Source organism: Callorhinchus milii, unplaced genomic scaffold (genome assembly GCF_018977255.1).
Source record: "Callorhinchus milii isolate IMCB2004 unplaced genomic scaffold, IMCB_Cmil_1.0 Scaffold24, whole genome shotgun sequence".
In the NCBI taxonomy this organism is placed as follows: domain Eukaryota; kingdom Metazoa; phylum Chordata; class Chondrichthyes; order Chimaeriformes; family Callorhinchidae; genus Callorhinchus; species Callorhinchus milii.
The window spans coordinates 3,950,642-3,975,375 of NW_024704765.1; the positions used below are offsets into that span (position 1 = coordinate 3,950,642).

At 46.3% G+C, this 24,734-nt stretch overlaps 2 protein-coding genes and 1 non-coding gene across 4 annotated transcripts; 1 reads left to right on the forward strand and 2 right to left on the reverse strand.

Moving 5' to 3' along the window:
- Nucleotides 1–98: 98 nt before the first annotated feature.
- Nucleotides 99–6,104, reverse strand: LOC103181398 (uncharacterized protein KIAA2013 homolog). Its single transcript, XM_007897852.2, has 3 exons — nt 4,709–6,104; nt 2,386–3,239; nt 99–204 (listed from the first exon to the last, which is right to left on the reverse strand). The coding sequence occupies exons 1-3, from the start codon at nt 5,676–5,678 to the stop codon at nt 187–189; spliced, it is 1,842 nt and encodes a 613-aa protein (XP_007896043.1). The 5' UTR covers nt 5,679–6,104; the 3' UTR covers nt 99–186.
- Nucleotides 6,105–7,363: 1,259 nt separating this feature from the next.
- trnat-ugu lies at nt 7,364–7,435 on the reverse strand. The gene has a single exon. It is a non-coding gene; the product is annotated as a tRNA-Thr (tRNA).
- Nucleotides 7,436–9,086: 1,651 nt separating this feature from the next.
- On the forward strand, nt 9,087–24,440 carry LOC121850705 (procollagen-lysine,2-oxoglutarate 5-dioxygenase 1-like). Of its 2 annotated transcripts, none has more exons than XM_042343519.1 (19): nt 9,087–9,239; nt 12,075–12,166; nt 12,474–12,610; nt 13,882–14,045; nt 14,263–14,375; nt 14,830–14,893; nt 15,219–15,316; nt 15,428–15,529; nt 15,851–15,982; nt 16,359–16,480; nt 16,685–16,789; nt 17,210–17,335; nt 17,804–17,945; nt 18,444–18,557; nt 18,793–18,858; nt 19,048–19,152; nt 19,249–19,395; nt 20,541–20,666; nt 22,902–24,440. In XM_042343519.1, exons 1-19 carry the CDS (start codon nt 9,137–9,139, stop codon nt 23,055–23,057), a joined length of 2,214 nt encoding a protein of 737 aa, XP_042199453.1. In that variant the 5' UTR covers nt 9,087–9,136; the 3' UTR covers nt 23,058–24,440. The 2 variants fall into 2 exon arrangements, with proteins under 2 accessions (XP_042199453.1, XP_042199452.1); XM_042343518.1 differs by lacking the exon at nt 20,541–20,666 and adding an exon at nt 20,924–21,049.
- Nucleotides 24,441–24,734: the final 294 nt, after the last annotated feature.

Consider the following 24,734-nt stretch of genomic DNA (forward strand, 5'->3'; position numbering starts at 1 on the left):
ATTCTTTTCAACATAAATTAAAGTCTTCATTTATCCTTAAAAGAATATTAGTTGGCATCAGCTAAATTCTAAAATAATGGACAACCATTTCAGGGGTGGGGGGGAAAAAAAAACACTTACAGGTGCCCTTGTGTCCATCAAGACGGGTGCGGCAGGTGGCGATACAAAGGGACAACAATCATTTGATCAAACGTTTATGATATCCTGTACAGTTGACAAAAGAAAAAAACAGGAACAATTGGATATCAGAAATTCTGCACTATAGTCAGCCTTAGCAAAATGAAACTAATTGCCCCTCAACGAGCAAAGAAAGCCTCCAGACCAAACAGAGTAATTTCATGTTGATGCCCAACTGTAATAGGCGTCAGTGCAGACAAACTGGCGCGTTCTTAAGGAGAATTTTATTAATTTGTGTTTTCAGTTTTCCTATTTTCAAATTGCTCTCTCGCGGACATTCCATAGCCAAGAATGTTCACAGACAACCTGCAAATATTTCCGCTTTAGATGTTAACATATCTCCTTCACGGGGACAGAAATAAATGATAATGATAATAAAATGAAAGATATTGGAGTACAGGAACATCCCAAATACAAAACAATCTGTGCTGAATAAATAGGACAGCAACATGAAAAGCTTTAAATATGTTTGGTCTAGAGATGGTGACTGTATTTCACAGAGGAAAGTGCTGACACTGTCCTGAACCATGTGGTTTCTCACAGCTTATTATAAGGAAAAACATATCTCGAAATGATACCTCTAATATGTGTGCTGCATCCTTCCATGAGTAATTTCAAAGAAAACAATTTTATTATGTAAAATGTCCCTTAATTTAGTTATGCATTATTAAAAATTATAGTAATCATTGCATTTGATATAGCACCTTATCACATCTTCAAGACGTCTCAAAGTGCTTCACAGAATATAGCGTAAAGTGGAGTGACTGTATTTTGTGGGTGAAAACATTAAAAAAANCATTTTTTGCAGGGATTATTACCCTCCAAAATCAATCCACTAATCAACTAACAACCAGGTTCCTACTTACTGCTAGGTAAACAGAGGCGTGTGTGTGGAGTAAGGAAACTTGCCGAAGGTTTCATCCTGCCCGGCCGAGAATTGAACCCAGATCCCCTTGCTTAACATTGAATCAGGTATTTCTAAATGTCAAGCTAGACATTTGATTTAAATGAACTGTGTCGAAGGACAACCATGGAGCCTTTGTGAAATACAACACAATTTGACACACAAGCATGAATTCAAATCAACAAACCAAGCCGCTGCAAGAAATATTTACAAATTTCACAGTGAATAGAGAGAATATTGTCACCTTTATTTTGAAAGCCCCATCAACCAAGACAACACACAAAGGGATGAAAGGTGCTGATGAACTAGCCAGGCACAGGGAAACTGAGAATCCTGAGTCAGTGTGTGGATTATTGTTCAGACCTCAGTTAATGTTGATCGGTCAATTATAAAGTGACTGTAACGGCCTAGAGATTGCACACTTCTCTGGATGCTTTGACATAGACATTCCTTCATTCCCATCTCTCTTGTATTTTAATGCTTCCCCAACAGCTCTAGATGAGCTCCTGTTTGACCCAGGAATCACCTTCGGTTCAGAGAGTACTGGTCAGTACAGTATTCCTCCACGGGAAGCAATCATCCAAAAGCCAAATCTTCAACTGTTACAGGGCCCAATGCTGGTTAGAGCAGAGCTGGCCTTTCTCCATTACACACACTATACTGTGCAAACCCTACAAGTAATTATTTATCCATTTCTATTTCAACTGGTTTCCTATTTCAGATGCGCTCAGCTAAATGACTAACAGGGCACGGACCAGCGATTGAGCAGTCACACCTACACTTCACTGCCAAGAGCTTGGCGTGTGCCAGCCACTTTTCCAATACTAAGTTCAAATCATTTAGAACTAATCATTTCCTTCTGTGCCCAATTACATTGAAGAGTACAACCTGCAATCCTCAGCCTGTTTAAGCCACTTCCCCACAATCCCCTCCCATGCATGTTTGTCCAAAGGTGTGATTGAGCAACGCCGTATTGTAATTAATGTTTGCTTGTGAGCTGAATATCTCAGTGGCACTGTCTCTGTGCTGTGCACACTCACCGACACAAACAGCAACTCGGATTTCACTTAATATAATCATTGAACTGCAGTGCAAACAGAAATCAAGTTATGGCAATGAAAAGTTGATTTGTTCACTCTAAAATATAGGACTTTGTGCCAAACCGGTGAAAGGATTAAGAGTCTGTTCCGAAAAGAGAAAACATCCCAGAGAGCCCTGCACATTCAGAGTGAAACATCTCAAAGAGAAATAGATTGTAAGAGTCAGAATCAGGCCACACCCAGGACAGACTCACAGCTTTATACCTTACTCCTGAATATGGGTTTGGCCCCAGGACCGCAGTATTCATTGTAGATAAGTTTAAAGAGGAAGAGATGGAATAACGTGATGAGCGACGCCACACTGAACCAGAAGAGGAAGGGAAGCCCTGGGTACTGCTCAGCCATGTGCTCCTCGTGCGCTAGGATAGCTTTCAGGTGCAGTGTGTGTCTCAGATCCTGCAGGTGAGTGAGGTCAGTTGAGATGTACAGTAAGGGTGTGATGGGCCGGGTAACCATCACAGGAAACACGTGTCCTTTCACCTCTGAAGTCAGCTCGACGGGGTCATTCATGCAGCCTGCCTCACAGCCGTAGAGCTTAACGGGGTCGTCCTGTGGCTTCACAGAGACGTGGAGGAAGGGCTTCTCCTCCTCATCGAGCAGCACGGCCAGGCTGATGAGATCCTTGTTGTAATGGATGCCTCGGAGGGAGTAGCTGTTGTGCAGGACAGAGGGATCGGCCTGGAATTGGAGATGGTTTTCGGTGAACTGAAGGCCCCCGAAGCTCATGACCATCCCCTGGACCATGCCATGGGCCCCAGCGGTCACCAAACTCTTACAGCCTCGCTTCTGCAGTGTGAGCCGCCACAGGTTAGAGAGCAGCAGCAGGTGGGGCACATCGGCAATGTGGTCGGGCCACAGGTTCTCGGCGTGCATGGTGGCGTGGCCGCTGAAACAGTGATCGGCATAGTTCAGGTTCGATTCCAGCTTCTCCCGTTCCTCAGCCCCGACCCGCATATCCAGGAGAGGAGCTGGAGAGGTGGCCAGGACGTAGAAAAGTGTCCTGTTCACCGTCACACTGGAGGGCGTGTGGGAATCTGTGATCTTTCTCATCTCCACTCCTGAAACACAAAGAGGCAGCTTTCAACAAGTGCAACCCAACCACAACACACCAAGCAACAATCTGTCTCCAAATAAGCACACAGTCACTACGCTTTACAGTCAATCCTGCAAAGCACTTTGAGACATGCTCTTGATGTGAATGGCTCTGTATCAAATGCTAGGATTATTATGTTATCAACAGAAAGTTTTCCCCAGTTTGCTCTTCAGTACTCGACTCAACAAATATAAAATAAATAATCTACGACTGTTTGTGGGACACTGCTGTGTGCAATTGGCTGCCGCATTTTGCCCACAAAATACAGTCAATTCACTTTACAATTGCACACAGCAGTGTAAACAGGAGCTTTGTTGTCTCGCTCCCTCCCCACAAAATGTACAGTCAATTCATTTGACAGTATATTCTGTGAAGCGCTTTGAGACGTCTCGATGACATGATAAGGTGCTATATCAAATGCAAGGATTATTATTATTAGGTGAGAGAGCCTTTTTATAAAGAGGCATTGAAACCCATGTTACCAGCACCCTGGCTGAGATCTGTGTCTCCACACATACCAGCAATCAAACTGTCTCTCAGGGCTGTACTTCTCTCCCTGTGGAAATAGCTGAGCCATAAAGGAGCTGTTTAACAGTGGGGTCACAGCCAATGGTGACTACTTACTTCTAATAGCAGTGACACAGGCAGCAAGCCTAAAAATGGCTGAGATCACATAACTCAGCACACGAGGTCACACAAACCTGGAACTATGTGATCAGTGTAAACAGCAGCTTTGTTGTCTCTCGCTCCCTCCCAAATAAACTATTTACATACACGTGATGGACGCTTAATTGCATCAGTCAAACAACTCCAGGAAATTGCAGGCAGGCCCTGTGCAGCAGCTATATTTGTGTTGCCCTTCTGTAATTTACCTTGCAATTCTCTCCACAGTAAGCCAAGACACTACACACTTCACACTACAGTAATAATCCTTGCATTTGATTAGCGCTTTATCAGGTCTTTGAAACATCTCAAAGCGCTTCACAGAATATACTGTAAAGTGAATTGACTGTATATTTTGTGGGCGAAATGTGGCTGCCAATTGCGCACAGCAGCGTCCCACAAACGGTCATGGATTGAAGTGACCTATTTATTTATTTATTGAAGGCTTTATTAACTCCAGAAAAGCGATCTGCCAATCGACTAACTGCTAGGTAAACAGAGGTGTGTGGAGTAAGGAAACTTGCCCAACATTTCACCCTGCTGGGAATCAAACCCAGGTCTCTCATTTGCGAGTCAAGTGCTCTAACCACTGAGCTACAGGACACAAGGTGGGAAGCACCCCTTAGTTTACTGCCTGCATTGAATGAGGGCTCAACCCCTGACCACACCAGCCCTGTGCTGGGGCAAGTTATCACAGACATGTTTTTTTTCTCTAATAAGGTGATAGCGACTCACAAGCAGCTGTTGAATTCTGCACGACTCGCTTATTACCTGAAATAATTAAGTCTCCCCACGCCTGCTGATGCTCCTGGTAAAGCTCCTCTGCTCCCATTCGTAGAACCTCTCCCATTTCCGTCTTTGCCGCTTCCCTGAGTTTACTGAATGTATCTTCCAATTTTGTTCCATCAATCGGTTCGGACGTATACACAACGGATAATGCGTGTTCAGTAAATTCAGATTTCATCGTCACCTGTAGTTTACTTGCGATTTTCTTTGTGGCAACCACCACCAGAATAATGTTTTTTTTCTCAGTCAGCACTCTCCCCGAAACAAGGAGAAACTCCTGATCACCGTGCTTCTCCAGACTCGAGGAGAATTTGCTTCCTGCAGCTGGCACTATGTCTGTAAGTTCAAAGATTGTCCCTCGGTCACTGGGATTGGAGACGTGAATCCTCTGGAGTATGACGTGTGGGCGACTTCGATGGACAATGATGTCCTCACGAAGGGTCACACAGTCTCGTGAGGAGTGAGATGCTCCAGTCTGGACACACTGCACCGACTGCACCAAACCCTCCTGGAAGTGGACCAGCAAAGCCCTCGAGGCGGAACGAAGATTGAGAGGCTTCAGAGCTTGGAGTGGCACATAGTCCGTGAGGTAGACTTTGCTGGAGCCTGTGGGAGAGATCGATGCCACCCACAGCTGATTGGAGATGGCGTCCACCAGCAAGTGGCCATTGCCAACCACAGCTGGGCCGGACACCTGCTCCTGGGCTCCCCCATCAGTCCACCCAATCAGACCGTTCCCGTGGTCGACAATTGGCCTCCATCTTTGGGTCTCTGCCTGAAGGCAATTCCCAGTCACTGTCCTGGATTCCCCAGAGGCAGAGAACAGCCTGAAGCCACCTTCAGAAGTCAGATACCAGTAAAATATCATTAGGAAGGCCAGGCCTGCCAGGACCCTCCGGGCCCAGTTACTTGACAGGAGCATCGGCAGTCCCTTCAAACGCTGCTGAAGCCACATCTTGTGCTTGTACACCAGCCTCAGCTTTCTCTCTGAACGTGTAACCGGGGATTTCTCCTGCTCACCCCCTCACACACCGATATGGTTTCCGACTTTTTTCCTGGTCTCAGAGCACAGTCCAAGCATCGGAATGAAACACCTCCAGAATTCAGGGCTTTAGATTTAGACGGTTTGCGTTATCAGTAACACCTTACACCACTACGGTCTGTTCATTTCATCGTCAAAGCTCCAAACACGGTTCAAGCCCAACTACCAAACCCTGGGCCAGGGCGGTGTACGATTCAAGAGTAAATTTTGTTTACAATCTCTCTTCTCTTTCGGTAATTTTTAATTCCTCTGTTGTGCTCTCACACTCTCCCTCCCTCCCTCCCTCAGGATTCGTTCTTCTGTCTCTGCTTCTCTCCCTTACTCTTTCCTTTTGATCTGGGTCTTCTTCTTCTGTTGGTCTCTCTCTCCCCTTTCTCTCTCTCTCTCCCCCCTTTTCTCTCTCCCCTTTCTCTCTCTCTCTCCCCCTTTCTCTCTCTCTCTCTCCCCCTTTCTCTCTATTGCTTTCACCTTCTCTGACTATCTGTAACTCTCTCTGTGATTCTCACCGTCTCAGCCTTTCTTTTTTATGTGTGTGTCGCATTCTCTGTCTCCCTCTCTTTCTCTCTCTATTGGACTATAGTTTCTCTCTCTCTATTACACTATAGTTTCTCTCTCTCTATTACACTATAGTTTCTCTCTCTATTGCACTATAGTTTCTCTCTCTCTATTACACTATAGTTTCTCTCTGTCTATTACACTATAGTTTCTCTCTCTCTATTACACTATAGTTTCTCTCTCTCTATTACACTATAGTTTCTCTCTCTCTATTACACTATAGTTTCTCTCTCTCTATTACACTATAGTTTCTCTCTCTCTATTACACTATAGTTTCTCTCTCTCTATTACACTATAGTTTCTCTCTCTCTATTACACTATAGTTTCTCTCTCTCTATTACACTATAGTTTCTCTCTCTCTATTACACTATATTTTCTCTCTCTCTATTACACTATATTTTCTTTCTCTCTCTCTCTCTCACACACACTGTTTATCTTTCTCTCTATCACACACACACTTCCTCTCTCTCTCTCTCTATATATATATATATTTATACCCTCTCTCTCTCTCTCTCTATTGCTCCTCTCACACTCACAAGACCTGCCGTCTGTTGGATTCTCTGCCGTCGGTGAAATTTACCAGAAACTGTCGCGATGCAAACTGCCCTCCTGATGGACTTCCTGGTGGGTTTTGCGACACAGACGGTAACCCTCAGTGTGGGCAGCACATGTGTGTGTGTGTGTGTGTATGTATGTTGTGTGTGTGTGTTGGCATGAGCTCAGGCAGTCAGTCAGGCATTGCTCAGCTCCCTCCTCCCAGGCACAGCCGAGCCAATGCATAATAATAATAACAATAACAGTAATCCTCGCATTTCATATAGCGCTTTTCACGTCTTCGAGACGTCCCAAAGCGCTTTTCACGGAACACACTGTCAAGTGAATGGACTGTATATTTGTGGGCGAACGCGGCGGCCGATCGCGCACAGCGATGTCCCACAAACAGTCGTAGATTGAGAATGACCGATTTATTATTGTTTTGGTTTTTTTGGAGGGATTATTATTAGGCTCTGTGTGGAGTAAGGAAACTTGCCCGAGGTTACACCCTGACCTGCCGGGGATTGAACCCAGGTCTCTCGCTTACAAAGCGAGTGCTCTAACCGCTGAGCTACAGGACTCCGCTCCTTGCATACATCCCTGGGATATTTATACCCGAAACCAGGAACACCTGAAGCTCATCTGGGAATCTGAACTGTCAGTAACAGGGTGAAATTTGCCAAGTATTCTTGAACTGGTTAAATTGCCATCCATAAAATGATCCAGTGCGACTGGGGTTTATATTCTGCCCCCACACCCCCCTCACCCCCCCTCACACCTCCACCCACCCCCAAAACCCACTGTGTTGAAGAGCAGCAGCAGCTCTGTGCCTCAGCGCCGTCTCTCAAGACTAACACTCCTCTCATACCACAGCGACTCCAGCCAGAGACGAGGCAATAAACCCCCTCCACTGTTACAGCCCATACAGTCAGACCCTGAATACACGAAAAGCTGATCTTTACAACTGGAATAGAGGTGTCACCAGCACAACAGCAAATTATATTTGCCTTTCATGATGGGAGGATATCTCAGGGCGCTGGGCAGTCAGGGATTTGGACCCAGCATAGTGCTTACATTTTACATCTTTATGTCACGCCTGAAGAGCTTCCTCATCGACCGTGCCTATGGTCACCTCCCCGCGGGTCGGAGTCGTGCATCGCCACTCGAGTGCTCTGGGACGCTGCCCTGTGTGAGGGGCACTATATAAATTCAAGTTGTTGTTGGTAATTTGTGTGTCGGCCCAGTTAGATTGGCAGCACTCTCACTTCAGGGTCAGAAGTAAGGATTTTAAACCCTACTTCTCGATCAACATTGCAGCACTGCGTTAGAAAGTGCTGCCTTGTCAGACACTATCTTTCATATGAAATGTTAAACTGAGCCTCTTGCTGCCTGATTTTCAGTTGGACTTTAAAAGATCTCAAGAAACAATTCACAGAGCAAAGGGAGTGTCGTAGCAGCAAAACTGCAGATTAATTCACGTTGCCATTGTGATTGCTTATGACTGAGGACACAGTCATCCCATTCAGCTCCTGTTAACCCTGGAGCCAAAGCCCTAATGAGTAGCGTGCTCATAGCTGGAAAGCAGTGGGGAAGCTTGTTGGGCAGCAAGATCAACGGCAAGCTATGCAGTTAGAATCCAGTAGTGACCCCAATGCACACTCTATGGTTCCTAAGCCTTGGCTCTTGCCGACATGCGCCTAATACTTTCCGGAATTAGGTTAGCATTTCATTCCAACATCTATCTCTGGAATTTCGACGTGTAGGGGGGGGATGCATGGAAATCTCATCTGGGTTTGGAGACTCTTAAGCACGGTGATGGGTTTCCGCATTTGTGTCAGACATCTGGCTGCAATTCCTGTGAAGCACTTTGAGTTGTTTTGATGTATTGGTGCTGTGCAAAATACAAGTTTTCTTCTTACGCTCGCTGTAAGATTCCCATGGCTGCTGGCAGTGCAGCGCAGCGCAGCGCAGTGCCAATATAGTGCCCAGGAATGCCATCCAGCTGTGTCCAGGTGCCAGGGGAAGGGAGTTCATGGGACAGGAGGGCACAGCTGGAATTAAGGTACTATCATTTCGCAACGAAAATGAATTAATAATCCTGTCCGACACTGCATTCACATTAATTCCAACGCGCACAGACAAAGGAGGGGAAGTTTGCCAGATGTTGGTGCCTCTCTGCTCGGAGCTGCTGCTGCTGCTGCCAATCAGCCAGGAAGGGAGGGATCTCTGCACATCTGGGCGCACTCTCACAGGCAGAGCGAAGGGAAGCCACGGGTTTAGACATGGAGTGCATCCGGACTGCCTGTCTCCTGCTGGTAGCCCTGAATCTCCCTTCTTTGCTCAGCACCGGGAGCTCAGACGCTCAGGAGAAGCCTCCGCTGAAAGGTGAGCGCAGCACTTGCACTGCACTGCACTGGAGGAGGAGGAGGAGGAGAGGGGGTGCGGAGTGGGGATGGATGTCTGGGAGCAAAGCACTGGGAGACCCACCATCTGGGGGTGGGGGGGGGGGGGGGGGGAGATGGGGAAAGTTTAGCTGCGAGGGAATAACCCCATCGCAAAGCCACAGCGAGAACAGGGGGAGAAAGTTTAGTGCACAGGAAAGAATTGGGAAGTGACTTAGTCAGTTGCAGTGACTTGGCTTTTGGTTGAGTCGCTGCTCCACGTTTCCAGGTTGGGATTTGCGAGTGAGTCGTGGGCAACTGTGTGCTGACGTGGATTGGGAAGGGGGAGGGGAGGTCTGAGCCGCTCCCCATCACTGGGCTGCTTCCCAGTGGTCGTTCCTCCCAATCCTGTCTGCCTTCCTTAGGGAAAAGCGAAGCGCTGTGAAATTCCCTCCCCGGAGATGTTCCCCCGCTTGTGAGAAACGCTCTGGAATGAAGTGGGTTGTTGCAATAAAAGAATAACTGCCCGCATTGCCCCTCTGTATAATAATAATATAATAATAATAATCTTGCATTTGATATAATAATAATAATAATAATAATCCTTGCATTTGATATTGCGCTTTTCACGTCGGGAGGACGTCCCAAAGCGCTTCACAGAATATACTGTAAAGTGAATTGACTGTATATTTGTGGGCGAACGCGGCAGCCAATTGTGCACAGCAATGTCCCACAAACAGTCGTGGATTGAAAATGACCAATTTATTATTGTTTTTGGTTTTGGAGGGATTATTATTAGGCTCTGTGTGGAGTAAGGAAACTTGCCCGAGGTTTCGCCCTCTGCCTGGAACTGAACCCAGGTCTCTCACTTGCAAAGCGAGTGCTCTAACCACTGAGCTACAGGACTTCACGACACAATAACAATAATAATAATAATAATCTTGCATTTGATTTAGCGCCTTATCATGTCTTCGAGGCGTCTCAATGCACTTCGCAGAATACACTGTAAAGTGAATTGACTGTATATTTTTTAAGACTGTATATATCATATAACACATGATACTTATATTCACCGACTGTTCATCTTTAACCATTTTTTATTATCAATAATAATAATTTGTGCATGTGATACAACAGCCTTATTTGGGCTGTCTGACTTTCATACATCTTGATTTACTTTGAGATGTCTGGAGTCCTGTAGCTCTGTGGTTGGAGCACTCGCCTCGCATGCGAGAGCCCTGGGTTCGATTCCCGGCAAGGCAAAACGTTTGGGAAAGTGTCCTTACTCCACACGCTTCTGTTTACCAAACAATAAGTAGGAACCTGGTTGTTAGTCAATTAGCGGATCACTTTACCGGAGGTATTAATTCCTTCCAAGAAAAATTGGTCACACAATCCATGACTGTTTGTGGGACACTGCTGTGTGCAATTGGCTGCCCCATTGTGCCCACAAAATATGGTCAAATTCACTTTGAAATATATTCTGTGAAGCGCTTTGAGACGTCTCAAAGACATGATAATGCGCTGTATCAAATGTAAGGAATATTATTATTATTCTCCATACACATCTTTTGGATGAGGCACTAAACTGCATTCACCCACAAAATACACGGTTACTATCTCCACTTTACAATAATTCTGAGATGTCTTGATGATGGGATGAGACATTATATCAAATGTAAGGATTGTTGAGAATCTGGCAAAAACTAACTTGACACGTTACTGAGCAGAGTCTAAAAATCAGCATTAGTTAGTGCACAGACATGTCGAATCCAGTGTGCAGCTGCCGGGGTATTTTGTGCTCTTAATATGATATTTGAGGCAAACAACAACAGCAGCGACAAATTACATTTACACAACGCTTTTTGTGTCAGGAGGACTTCCCAAGGTACTGGACAGTTAGGGATCCGCACTCAAGCTGGGGTTTGAGATCAAGAAGAGTGGAGGGCCAGGAGGGTAGGGGTAGGAGGGTGACTGAAGGCACAGTCGAAGCGGAGGGTCTTGAGATGAGTCTTGAAGGGGCAAGGGAGAGAGAGAGGTAGTGGGACTGAGGGATGGAGTTCCAGAGGGTGGGGGCAGAGAGGCTGAAGGCCCGCCCGCCAATGGTGGAAACACTGGCTCTTCTTTCACCAGCACAGCTCAGTGAGCAACAGCTGCCGAGGTGATCTGCACCCGAGAGAGAGAGAGTCCACAATAGGTTGTGCTAAAAGTTCTTTTATCCAGTCTGTGCTTCAATTATCCAGTCTTTCATCATTCATTCCATCCTCAAATATTATTGTATAACATCTTGCTGAAAACATGCAAGTCCAAACAGCTTCTCTGAGCTCAGGAATTTGACCTCAGCAGCAATCTGTGAATGAGGTGCTGTGAGGAGCTGTGCTGGCTCTGCCTGGGACATCCTCCTTGTGTAAAAGCGGCTTTACAAACATAATTTGTTGTAGTTGATGTTATGTTGCCTGACGAGTATCTCTCTTTCCAAGAGCCCAAGGTTCCAGAGTGTTGGTCGCACATTCAGTGTATTATAATAACAATCCTTATAATAATATTAATGTAGTGTCGATAACATCAAAATATCTCACAGGGTTTCAAAGGGAAACCCAGATGGGTGCAAGTAATTGTGTATTTATAGGTAAGTTATACTAAACTCTCGCAGTTTAGCATAAACGTTTCATCTCGCAGACCTGATAAGGCACTAGACCAAATGCAAGGATTATTATTATTATAAACTGATCTCTGTCTCCTCGGCACTGTTTGTCTCCTGACTGTACAGCGCCTCGGGATGTCCTCCTGCCATGAAAAGCGCTGTGTAAATATAATTTGTTGCTGTTGTTTGTTGCAGAGAATCTCTTGGTTGTCACGGTGGCCACGGAGGAGACAGATGGATTCAAGCGATTCTTCAGATCTGCAAAATTCTTCAATTACACAATTAAGGTGATGCCAGTGTGTGAGCTTGATTCCTTGTGAGCTGTAAACAGGAGGAGTCAATCAGGAGAGATGGGGGCTGGGGGTGGGGCTGGGAGGCTGTGGGGCACCTGAGGGAGTTTCTGAGGGTTGAGAACAGGATGCGAGGCTGACACATCGATGTTCTCTATTCACCAAACATTGGCTCAATTATTGATGGTAATTCCTGCCTTGGGATGAAATTTGTAGCACGGTGACCGAGTAAATGTTCCGCTTTTACAGATCAGCCGGAGTGGCGTAAAGGACACACTAATGCCGTTGTGTTGTGTTGTGCCAGGTGTTCGGTCTGGGTGAGGAGTGGAAGGGCGGTGATGTGAAGAGAACGGTGGGCGGAGGGCAGAAAGTCCGGATTCTCAAGCCTGCTCTGAAACCGTATGCCGCAAGAGAAGATCTGGTCATTCTGTTTGTTGATAGGTATTGGCAAAGCTCAGTGATGAAATCATTTTAAGCTTCTTGTGTCATCTTAGTGGACTCCTGTAGCTTAGTGTTAGAGCATTCGTCTCGCAAGTGACAGGACCTTGGGTTAGATTCTCGGGCAGGGAGAAACATTGGGCAAGTTTTCTTACTCCACACGCCTCTGTTTACCTAGGGACCCGGTTGTTAATCAATTGACGGATTGCTTTTGGGGGGGATGGGGGAATAATCCCTTCAAAAAATAATAATAATTTGATCATTCAATCCACAACTGTTTGTGAGACACTGCTGTGTCAATTGGCTGCCGCGTTTCGCCCACAAAATATACAGTATGTTCTGTGAAGTGTTTGAGACGTCTCGAAGATGTGATAAGGCGCTATATCAAATGCAAGGATTATTACTACTATTATTATCCTGTGTTATTTTGGCTCAGTTGGTAGCAATGTGCCTCTGGGTCAGAAGGTTAAGTGCAGATAGCCGACAAGCTCAGTCTAGGCAGACATTCCACTGAAGTACTTGTTACTGGGAGGAGCAATGTACTATCAGAGAAGCCATGTGCCATTAAACTAAATTCCCGTCTGACTGTTCAGGTGGACGTTAAAATTCCCATTGTGCTACAGGAAAACGAGAAGGGAATTTCTTCTGGTGTCCTGGCCAACAGTCCCTCAAATAAGTTGGTAATTTACTTCTCGGAGGTGTGGGGACCTTGCAGCGTGCAAATTGGTTGCTGCGTTTCCAACACAAATAGTCACTGTTGACAGCAATTAGCAGTGAAGACCTTTGGGCTGTGTCGCTTTATAGACACTGTATCAGATTATTGTTATTTTCAGCCTCCAGTGACCAGACAGAGGGATGGTTTGTGTGTTGTTGGGTTGGGGTGAGGTACGTGCACTGATACCAGGGGCTGTGTTGCTGCCTGTCCTCAGGTGGAGTCCTGTAGCTCAGTGGTTAGAGCACTTGCCTCGCAAGCAAGAGACCTGGGTTCGATTCCCTGCAGGGCGAAACGTTGGGCAAGTTTCCTTATTCCACACGCCTGTTTACGGTAGTAAGTAAGGAACCCGGTTGTTAGTCAATTGGTGGATCGCTTTTCCGGGGCTAATAATTCCTTATAAAAAATAATAATGATAAATTGGTCACTCAATCCATGACTGCTTGTAGGCACAGCTGTGCGCAATTGACTGGCGCGTTTTGTCCCCAACGTTTCGAAGACGTGATAAGGCGCTGTATCAAATGCAAGGATTATTATTATTTTCTCCTCCTTACTTCTCCAGCTACGATGTGATATTCGCCTCCGGCCCCGAGGAGCTACTGAAGAAGTTTCAGCAATCCCGGCATCGCGTTGTCTTTGCGGCTGAAGCGTTTGCCTGGCCTAACCGGCAGTTGGAGGCCCAGTATCCACACGTGCGCATTGGCAAACGCTTCCTGAACTCTGGAGGTGGGTGTTAGCTCTTTACACAGTCATGCTGTCTGCAACAGTATACCACATACTGTATCTGAAACATCAGCTCCCTCTCTGTTTATGTGTGTGTACCCCATTGCCCGAGTGTGTACCCCATCCCCTGTGTGTACCCTATCCCCTGTGTGTACCCCATCACCTTATCAGTTTGATTGACGGAAAGTGATTTTAACACTTCCATTGTTGGGATGTTCAGGGTTTATCGGCTTCGCGGACAATGTTTACCAGATGATAGAGCCCTGGAGCCTGCAGGACGATGATGACGACCAGCTTTTCTACACAAAAATCTTCCTGGACTCAGAGAAGAAGGTGAGGAGAGGGAGAGAGGGTGGGAATGAAAGAACCCGCACCATTAAGAGTTTCTGTGAAAACACCGATGTTCTAGAAGCTCATTCCTAATTTGATTCAATGGGGGAGCGAGCACCAGCACAGACACGATGGGGAGAGAGCAAGGAATGGGATTGGAGTACAGAGCTCATCAAGTACAGGAAGGAGGAGTTGGGCGGGGAGGGAATAAGCAATCTGGGACGCTATCCTGCGTGAAGGGCGCTAAATACCGTAAATGCAAGTTGTTGTTGTTGTTGGAATAGCAGCTGCTGTAGAAAAAGGAAGAGACAGGAGCAGAGAAGCAGCGATCCTGAGCTCAGGTTGTTATGTGATTGGGTCAGTCCACGAACTACATCACTCGCTCTGTATTGACAGAGTGTTCACGGACCTTAATTTTCACACATTACATTCTTATTTCCTCTTTCCCTGTTCCCAGGAGAAGCTGAATATCACCCTCGATCACCGGTGTCGGATATTCCAGAATTTGAACGGTGCTCTGGGTAAGTGGGGCTGGGCAAATGGGGCTGGATGCTCTCCAGAACATTATCATCGTTGTGTTATACAACACAGCAATTAAACCTCAAACACAATGTGGCTTTGACGCTTGGCATAGTTTAAATGCAGCAATAAAGAAATTGAACCTATGCCAATCGCTTCCTTCATTAGTTCCAGACATTGCACCCAGGAGAAATTACTCTCTATAAATCTCCTCTGCTCCACATTTCGTTCTCACTTAGTTTGCCCCCTCTCCCTGGCTGCTGTCTGCTGAGCTCACTGGCTCTGTGAGTTTCTAACACAGCCGCTTGTATCTCCTGTGATTGACAGATGAAGTGGTTCTGAAATTTGAGGACGGACGGGTGAGGGCGAGGAACGTGGCCTACGACACTCTGCCGGTGATTGTTCACGGGAACGGGCCCACAAAGGTAAGCAGATGGCGTTTTGTTAATCTCCACATAGAGTCTGCGTAACAGAGATCACACAACCCTACCTCTGAAACCAAACCTGACGTTGACATTGATATTTTTATTTTGAAGCTGCAACTAAACTATCTGGGAAACTACATCCCGAAGGTGTGGACCTTCGAAACAGGCTGCACCGTGTGTGACGAAGATACGATCAGTTTGGCAGGACTGAAGGTGAGAAGCACATCCATCGCATGGACCTTGCCTCAGACGCCAACGTGTGACTTTGGGGTCTGTGCCGAGTTCCAGCCACCACACACCTGTGACTCGCTGGTTCCAAATCCTTTTGTGAATCCTGTAATTTACAAAAATAAATTATACTTGTCTAGTGCCCTTCACGTCGGAAAGACATCACAGTGCCTGTATCACACGGTATAGAGCATTCCTACAGCTGTTTGGGACGTCCTCCTGACATGAAAGGCGCTATACAAATGTAATTTGTTGTTGTTGTTGTTACTTACTACCACATGTGTTTGTGCTTTCTGTTGAACACAGGAGAGCAAGTACCCTGTAGTCCTGATCGGAATCTTCATCGAGCAGGGGACTCCTTTCACATCTGAATTTGTTGAGCGTTTGGTGAATTTGGACTACCCGAAAGAGTGTCTGCGAGTGTTTATCCACAACACAGTGAGTGCCGGCCTCGCTGCTCCTCACTCCTCTGTTCATTTGTTTTGCAGGACGTCGAGAAGCTCATGGGAAGAGAGGAAAGAAGATCCATCATTAGAAACTTATTCTTGTTGCTTCACCCGGGACATTTTGCAACGTTGATAAATCAAAGATCTAATAAACGTCCTTCCAGTCAGAGTAACGTTCATCGTTACTCTCTCTCTAACGCTGTTTTACAAGTGGCTGAGGGCTAAGATGGAGTCGTTATACAGGGTATTCAGGGTGAATCCAGAGGGAGGTTGCTCTGGGCAGGCTGATTGCGTACCATGTACAAGGGCTGTGGAGACGCCTATTCTAATGATATTGCTCCTCCTCTCACACTGTGTTCTGTGTGCAGGAAGCTCATCATGAGAAGCTTGTGCAGCAATTCATGGAGCAACATGGAGACAAATACCAAATGGTAAAACTGGTGGGAGCAGAGGAGAAGCTCAGCAATGCAGAGGGGCGGAACATGGGCATGTGAGTAACAGAGCGGGAGAGAGAGCGTCTGTGCCAGAGTGAGTGAAACTGCATGATGTTTGTGTCGATGAGTGTTTGTCTGTGTGTATCTGTGCGTGTGTGTGTGTGCACATCTGTGTCTGTGTGTGTGTGTGTGTGTGCTGTCACTCTATGCACTGTCTTGCAGTTGCTGAGGTACCAATGAACCGCTGTGTCTGCTTGCAGTGACCTGTGCCGGCAGGACGTGACGTGCGATTATTATCTGAGTCTTGATATTGAGGTGGTGCTGCCAAATCCCGAGAGCCTGAAAATCCTGATCCAGCAAAACAGGTCAGTGGTTACATGTTGGGGAGTGAGCATTGGGATCAGACTGAAGGGGACTTTGATGGCGGACAACAGATGTCAGCTGTGTTAGAGCACTTGCCTCGCAAACGAGAGGATGTGGCTTTGAGTCCGGGACGGGGCGAAACGTTGGGCACGTTTCCTTACTCCACCCACCTCTGTTTGCCTGGCAGTAAGTAGGAACCTGGTTGTAATCCCTTCAAAATAAATAAAAAATAATTTGGTCACTCAGTCCACGACTCTTTGTGGGACGCTGCTGTGTGTGCCCACAAAATATACAGCCAATTCACTTGACAGTATAGTCTGTGAAGCTCTTTGAGACATCTCAAAGATGTGATAAGGCACTTTATCAAATGCAAGGATTATTATCACAGGATAATGATGTTCCCCACGTTTCTTCTTCTGTAGGCCTGTCCTGGCTCCCCTGGTCAGCCGGCACAGAAAGCTGTGGTCTAACTTCTGGGGCGCCTTGAGCGCAGATAACTATTACGCTCGCTCCGAGGATTATGTGGATATTGTTCAAGGCAGGAGAAGGTGAGTGATCTTTCACCCCTCTTATGCTCAGAGCCATAGTCGGACCTGTCTTGTTCCCAGCTATTAGGGCTGTACATTAGTGTGTGTGGAGGGAGTGGGGGGGGGGGCGAGATGGAACAAGGTGAGAGTATCTGCTCCAGGGATTCAGCAACTGGGGTAAAAGGGACCCCGGGAGAACACGGGATATTAATCAAATTTTAAATGTATTTATTTTCAGTTCATCCGTTTTATTTTGACAATAATTTGGGATTTCCATCGCAAGTTACAGGGGAAACCGGTTCTAGCCCCTCAGTATAACACTGTGTGTTAAACGCCATACAAATGTAATTTGTTGTCGTTGCCTCGCTTCAGGTCTCTAACAAACCGGATTCTGTGTACCGCTTCAAGCTTTTTGTTTCATGTGGAAGTGGAAGCGTAATGTTGTGGTTGATTGCTGCTGCTCGCTGAAGTTATGGTTCTCCTCCGCAGCGGGGTCTGGAATGTTCCGTACATCTCCAGCGTGTACTTGATCCACGGATACCTGCTGCGCTCCCATCTGAGCGAGAAAGATCTGTTCCACGCAGGCCGGCTGGACGTGGACATGGCTTTCTGCTACAATCTCAGGAACAAGGTGAGATGGGCAGCTCCCGAGTGACATCCTGCACACTGTACTAGACTGTCTATGGTGTGTGTGCTCGTGCCTGTATGAATAATGATAATAATCCTTGCATTTGATGCAGCGCCTTATCACATCTTCGATCCATCTCAAAGCGCTTCACAGAAAACACTGTAAAGTGAATTGACTGTAAAGTGAATATTTGTGGGCGAAACGCAGCAGCCAATTGCGCACAGCAATGTCCCACAAACAGTCGCAGATTGAATGACCAAATTATTATTTTTTAAATATAATTTTCAAAGTGATTATTACTGACAGAAAAACAATCCGACGATCAACAACAATCAGGTTCTTATGTACTGCTAGGTAAACAGAGGCGTGTGGTGTAAGGAAACCTTCCTACCGTTTTGCCTTGCCCGGGAATCGAACCCAGGTCCTCTCGCTTGCGAGACGTGCTCTAACCACTGAGCTACAGGAATCACTGTAGATTCTAACTGATTTCCTTCTCTCCAGGGTATTTTCATGTATGTCACAAACAGACATGAGTTCGGTCGCATTCTTTCCACCACCAATTACCAGACCAGTCACCTGCACAACGATTTGTGGCAGATCTTTGAAAACCCACAGGTAATGAATGACCTCTGCTTCCAACTGGTACTTTGTAACGTATCTCAACTCACTGAAAGCTGGTTGTATAAGCAAAGATTATCCAGCAATCCAAAGTCAGCGACAGCGTGTGTTACAGACAGAATAACGCTCCCTCTACACTGTCCTTCCACACTCCCAGGTCAGTAGCAGTGATAGTTGTGTAGGCTGTGGAGACAGGTGTTGGGTAATATGGTGTTTTTATGCTGACCTGCAGGACTGGGAGGAGAAATACATTCACACAAACTGGAGCTCAGTGGTGAAAAAGAAGATCCTGGAGGAGGTAAAGAGTGGCTGTGTCAATTGCGGGTTAGGCTGAGTAGTGTGTGTGGCTATGTGTGTGCGTCTGGCTATGTGTGTGTGGCTATGAGTGCGTTTGCCTATGTGTGTGTGTGGCTGTGTGTTTGTGTGTGGGTGTATGTGTATCTGCGCTGTGTGTGTGTGTGGCTGAGACTGTTGTATTCTCTTGCAGCCATGCCCAGATGTTTACTGGTTCCCGATTTTCTCCGAACGGGCTTGCGACGATATCGTCGAGGAGATGGAGCATTTTGGACAGTGGTCGAGTGGAGGCAATCGGGTGAGAGAGCCAGGATAGACAGCGCGCTCAGTATCCACATTACCCTGGCTCTGGCCTCCCCTGTACCATCTGATTGAGTTGTTTGTCTGTTGCCAGGACGCGAGGATTCAGGGCGGATACGAAAACGTGCCCACCATTGACATCCACATGAATCAGATTGGGTTCGAGAAAGAATGGCAGAAATTCCTCCAGGAATACGTGGCTACGTTGACCGAGAAGATCTATCCGGGCTACTACACCAAGGTGACCTTGCTCTTTGTACAGTAACATTCTCCTCAGCATCTCACACAGCAGCAGTGAGGTGTGACAAGCAGCAGAGGGCATCCGCTCTCTGTCCATCAGCGGTCTGGAGTTACAGCCAGGCTGAACAAGAGATCCATCTTCGATGGTGACCGAGAACCAGTTGAGAGGGAGGAAGTCACCCTCATGGCTGGTCGGTAATTACTGAGTAATCAACAGTATTGCTACTATTACCAGTGATAGACTGCGCTTTGCCGTTTCAATGCTCTCCACTGAGAAACAGCACCTGTTGATGAGTCAGGGCTGTGCTGTGGCCATTTGAAGGTAAATTCCAGTTTGCTCTGAGAGACCTTGCACCGCACATAAACAGGAACAGTTGTCCCAGCCTTGTGTGAAACCCATCACTGTGATCAGCCAGGTGTTTGATACAAGCAGAAATCCGTCACTGTGATCAGCCGGATGTCTGACACACACGGAAATCCATCACCGTGATCAGTCTGGTGTCTGACACACGCAGAAACTTGCTATGCTTAAGACTATTCAAACCAGACAGAATTCCATATATGTATGCCACCTACACTTGGAAATGTCCCTGTATCTGGAATAGAACGCCCACTCTCTGCCTGGAAGGATGCACTCTTCTCATCTAATTCCTGAGAGTATTAAGAGCAGATTGGCAAGAGCCATGGTTTGAATATCCTAGAGTAGGTGTTGGGGTAACTGCTGGTATCTAATCAACTAAAAATGGATAGGTTGCCATTGAAAGCACTGTCTGTTTGCGCAGTCAGGACCACCCTACCCATTAGGGCTTTGACTTGTAGGAATAACAAGAGTCGATTGGGAAAAATCCCTGCCCCTTCAAGTCCTGCTGATGAGCCAGGTTGCCTGGTCTGTCATTGGCAGTGCCCTGTAGCACTGTGGACCCACCTGAACCAAGACAGCCACAGAGGGATGAACTCAATTCTATTCCCCCACCCCCCACCGCCCACCTGGCCCACAGTGGATAATCACAATAGGAAAGGCAGCACGATCTAAAGTAAGATTCTCAAAATGTTTATCAAATAGATGTTCTGAAATAATTGTAAACTGTGATCTGTTTTGCTAACGCTGCTTTTATTTCTTCCATGTTGCCCGTCGGTCTGCCTCAGGCCTACTCCTTTCTCAACTTTGTAGTGAGATACAAGCCTGATGAGCAGCCCTTGCTTGAGCCGCACCACGATGCCTCCACCTTCACTGTAAACATAGCTCTAAACAGGGCAGGAATTGATTATGAGGTAAAACCCAATAGTGTCTGGTTTAGCTACAGCAGGAGGAGAGAGACTTTGGCAGTGCTGAGAGACATGCCTCGGGCTGTGGTGTTGGTAGTAGCACAGGAGAGTATTCAGGTCCAAGTGGTTTGCTGAGGAAGAAGATGAGGTGGAGGCAGTGTTATGGCCAGAGAGGCTGACAGGACAGGACAGGCCGAGCTGCTCCTTGGAGACTGTTTCTGAATGCTGCATGTGTCGCTTCACGCCGCTTTTGTCTCTTGCAGGCGCTCTTTGATCTGGCCTTTGTAGTTAGGTATAGACCTGATGAGCAGCCATCCTTAAGGCCACATCATGACGCATCTACCTTTACTCTAAACATTGCACTCAACAGTGTTGGAAATGACTACCAGGTGAGTTGGGCGTGCGGTTCTTTAGGATGTCTGTGTATGAGGTGGCAGGTTTGGTTTGCTCGGTGAATAAATTCTGGCTGTGCACAGCAAACAGCAGCATGAACTTGTGCATGGCTCCCGTTGCCAGAGGACAGTTTCCCCACCCGAACCTCTGAAGGATTTTCACAAGTCTATTTATTCCTGTCCAATTCCTTGGGATGTCCTCCTGATGTGAAAGCCGCTATATCAATGCAATTTGTTGTTGTTGCTCCCGGACTTTTGGAATGTTTGATTGAAGGATGTTTGAGGTGAGCTGGATAGGGTTGGCAAAATATTCCTTGTTCAGTGACTGCATGGTGTGGTGTGTTCCCATTGACAACAGTTTGCACAGAGTAAGGGTTGATGTTTCAACAATAATGTGTCATGAGGAAATTGTGTCCATAATTCAGTTTACTAGGTTTCCAGGTTTTGTGTAGTCAGATCCTGGGTGCTAAGACCTGAGCTCTTTCATGTGTTATCACAATAGAGTTGCTAGTTTTGCTTTTCTTAGTCTATTATTTCTAATAATCATTTTGTCTGTCATTTGTCAGAAAGAATTATGCCTGGCTTTGTACTGTATTTCACTGGTAAATGTGTGATTGAATATTTAGGTCATTTAGGAAACAGACTCCACACTAGATCAGATCAGCCTTTTCATTGCCCGCTTGGCCCAGCTATAGGCCAGAGATAGCTCAATGTGGGTTGCAATGTTAATGTTTGTCGGATAATATTCTAGTTGGATACAACAGCAAACACTTATGAAATTAACTTGTGTCTTTCAGATGTCATCTCAAAACACCTCAGTCTGTCCTCTGCTTGACAATGTCTATCAGACTGTCTCTGTCTGTCTGACTGTGTGTTTTGTCCTTTTCCATTTTAAGAACAAATATTTCCAGAGAGAAGAGTTATTCCTAAGTAATTAGTGCAATGTGTGCTTTCCCATTGATATGTGGGTGTGAGTATGCACAGCCACAGTGCAAGTGGTGGGAGATACAGTGGGATGTTGCTGGATTGCAGGGCATTATCACTTCAGAGAAGGGAAATGGGAGAAACTTGCAAGATTTTTGTAATGGGGAGGATGAGGGGAGACTGAGAGTTAGTCTAGTCCACCTGGGCAGCTGCTCTCATCTCCTTGGGGTGCTGCTCATCTACATTTCCAAAGTGAGTACAGTAATCTCAGGAACCATCCTCTTTCTCTCCTGCATGTAACCAATATCTGACCCTGCAAAAAGTGCTGAGACATAGTAATGTCATCAGACACTATCACTGGTCCATGCTGAACTTTCTTGCTGTCTGGTATGTGTCTAATTGTGTGTGTATGTCTGGGTGTGTCAGTCTGTGCCTGTCTGTTGGGGAGGGGGCTGCCCTATTCCCCAGTATATTAATACCAATGTTATTTCTCTTCATGTTGAATGTTTCATGTTAAATGTTTTTCCTACTTTTCATTGTTCAAGTACATCCTGTGCTGACAGAGTACAGGAGAGGATATAACAAGTAAACCTGGTGAGTGAGTCTGGTAGAACTTTGGGAGGAAAGGTTGATTAGAGACGGCGGATTGTGACTGTAAGTGACACGAAGCATGACCAATATTCTGTACAACTTGTGCTGGGGATTGGCCACTGCTTCAACACTGACTGTCTATTCCTCCACTGCTGACTGAGTTTCTATGCCTTGAGCAGGAATGAGACCTAGTCATGAATAAACGTTTACACTCAAAGATCCACAAGACAATGACATTTGGGCTTAAATTCTGCAACCCTTTTATGTTTAGCCTCTGTTCTTTTACACCCGAAGATTTGATGCTATCACTGAGGACTTTCTCTTTCTCTTGCAGGGAGGCGGCTGCAGGTTTATCAGGTACAACTGTTCTGTTCTGGCTCCTCGCAAAGGCTGGGCCATTCTGCATCCCGGACGTCTAACTCATTACCATGAGGGTCTTCCAACTGTCAATGGGACACGATACATTGTTGTCTCTTTTGTTGACCCTTAATAAAAACATGGAGTAGCTGCAGGAACAATGTGCTTTATAATCAACATAGCACCAATATCCCTGCTCTAACACTGTGCCTCGTGGCTGATACAACTCTGCAGGCTTCTCAAAGGAATAGTTAGTCAGAATTCTCATCAGCTGTTAATTTTATTTTTGTGTGTAATAAGAGAATGGACATGCACTCTGCAGGCCGGGGACACCCACTCTCCTGTGTCAGGCTATGAACTCTGGATGGAATATCTATGTTTACATGGCATCTTGCGATGCATTCAGTGAAAATTAGATTAGAGCACAATAGAGATCCCAAACCGAGTCAGTATGACTTTCAGTTTACCAGGTTCTGCAGAGACATGTGTCCCAGTGGGTGCGCAACACTAACATATCCAGTATTTATATATTAAACCAGCACCAGCTTTCTCACCGTAGCTTCTTACATTACTTTCTTCTGTTTTATTTGACTGTTTTGCAGTTGAACAATGTTCCAATGTCATTTATAGTTTTCTACGTGACAATCAAGTAGTAGAGGAAAATAGGACCAACCAGAAATATTTAATCAGAATATTAGCAGTGATAAGGATCAGGTTCCATTATTCCAACTCCCAGCTCCTCCCTGCAGGCCAAACAGCATTCTGCAGCCCATGTCCTCCCCTTGCACCAGCTCATTGCTTGGCTCCACTGATTCCCTATCTCCCAGTTGATCAACTTTTAAGATTTTATAAGTCATTTGAAAATTGAAACTCACAGCAACTCAATCCCAGAGTCCCTCCACCTTTCTCCCTCTCTTCCCATCAGCTGTGTGTGAAACACATCCAGATATCCTCCCAAACAAGAAAGATGCACATTGTTTCATACAGACTATCATATAGTCCATTCCAATAAAATCATTTTTTTCCAGTTTTCCAATTTTTTTCCCCCCAAAAAAGGATATCACATTCTTTCGCATGTAAAGTTTGCATTCCAAGATAAAGTTAACTCTCTCTTCCTCTCCTTCCTACCACATCCCTGATTTTTAAAAAAATGTAATGTGAGCCAGACCGCCCTGGAAGCCACCCATGAGCTATCACACATTAACTGCATGTTTACAACAAATTACAACAAATTACACTTCTATAGCGCCCTTTGTACCCAATGTTTAACTGTGCGCAGAGAGAGTACAATTGGGTAGAATTAAACAGGGTGTGGATCTTTTGAGTGTCCAGTGCTTTGGGACGTCCTCCTGACCCCAAATCTTAGTCAAACATAGGCTCCTGGGCTGGAAATTGGGCTGTAAACAATAACAGCAACAAATTACATGTGTATAGATGTGGGTGCAGCTGTTTGTAGAGCTCTGGAGCTTTTATGTTGTACAGTTAGTTTTGAAATAAAATATTTTCTGATCACCCAGTTCCTGTTTTTTGGCTGCTGATGACTGTGCTGCACATACAGGGTCCTGGGCCCCCCCACAGGGTCCTGGTCCTGGCCCCCCACCACACACAGGGTCCTTCCTCCCCCCCCCCCCCCCCCACAGGGTCCTGGGACCCCCCACAGGGTCCTGCCCCCCCCAACCCCCACAGGGTCCTGGCCCCCCCCAACCCCCACAGGGTCCTGCCCCCCCAACCCTCACAGGGTCCTGGGCCCCCCCACCCACATACAGGGTCCTGGGCCCCCCCACCCACATACAGGGTCCTGGCCCCCCCC